Source organism: Sinocyclocheilus grahami, unplaced genomic scaffold (genome assembly GCF_001515645.1).
Source record: "Sinocyclocheilus grahami isolate Dianchi unplaced genomic scaffold, SAMN03320097.WGS_v1.1 scaffold128.1, whole genome shotgun sequence".
Lineage (NCBI taxonomy): Eukaryota > Metazoa > Chordata > Actinopteri > Cypriniformes > Cyprinidae > Sinocyclocheilus > Sinocyclocheilus grahami.
The window spans coordinates 1,396,877-1,397,498 of NW_015505307.1; the positions used below are offsets into that span (position 1 = coordinate 1,396,877).

The following is a 622-nucleotide window of genomic DNA, read 5'->3' on the forward strand; positions in this document are numbered from 1 at the left end:
GCTGTATTAAATGTTTATTGTTTTGATGCTTTTCATCTTTACCATATCTAACACATGAGCATGTCTCTGTCTGCTCTCCATCAGTCTGATGTCAGGTCTGGCTGCGCTGGATGCGAAGTGTTCCAGTCGGCTGGGTCTCATCACCGTCTCTTACTACCTGTGGACCACATTCCTGGCTGTGGTGGTGGGAATCGTCATGGTGTTAATCATCCATCCGGGCGGAATGGCACAGAAGGAAGACTCTGAGGACAGCGGGAAACCCATCATGAGCTCCGCCGATGCTCTCCTGGATCTCATACGGTCAGACGGCCCTCATCGTCCTCCTAGACAGCATAGAGAGAAAACAGAGAGGCTCTGGTAACAGGGATAGTTCACCCAAAAATGGCAACTAACTGAAATAAAATGAAATATATTTTTAAAAAGTAACTTATCTTATTTCAGCTAGTTGCTATGGCAACATTTCTCATTTTCGTTTAGTTAACTAAAATAACTAAAACTAAATCAACTAAAACTACTACAATACATGAAAATCAATAAAAACTATAACAAAAAAAACTAATAAAAATCATAAAAACACAACAAAAGTACTAAAACTTTCACTAAAATTAAAGTGAAAACAAAT

At 39.1% G+C, this 622-nt stretch overlaps 1 protein-coding gene across 1 annotated transcript in view; it reads left to right on the forward strand.

The window, feature by feature from the left end:
- The window catches only part of LOC107590475 (excitatory amino acid transporter 5-like), a 64,649-nt gene that overhangs the window by 43,522 nt on the left and 20,505 nt on the right, over positions 1-622 (forward strand). Inside the window, exon 3 of the mRNA XM_016279230.1 lies at positions 85-300. Within this exon, the coding sequence (XP_016134716.1) occupies positions 85-300 (216 nt within the window). The remainder of the gene's footprint in view (positions 1-84; positions 301-622) is intronic.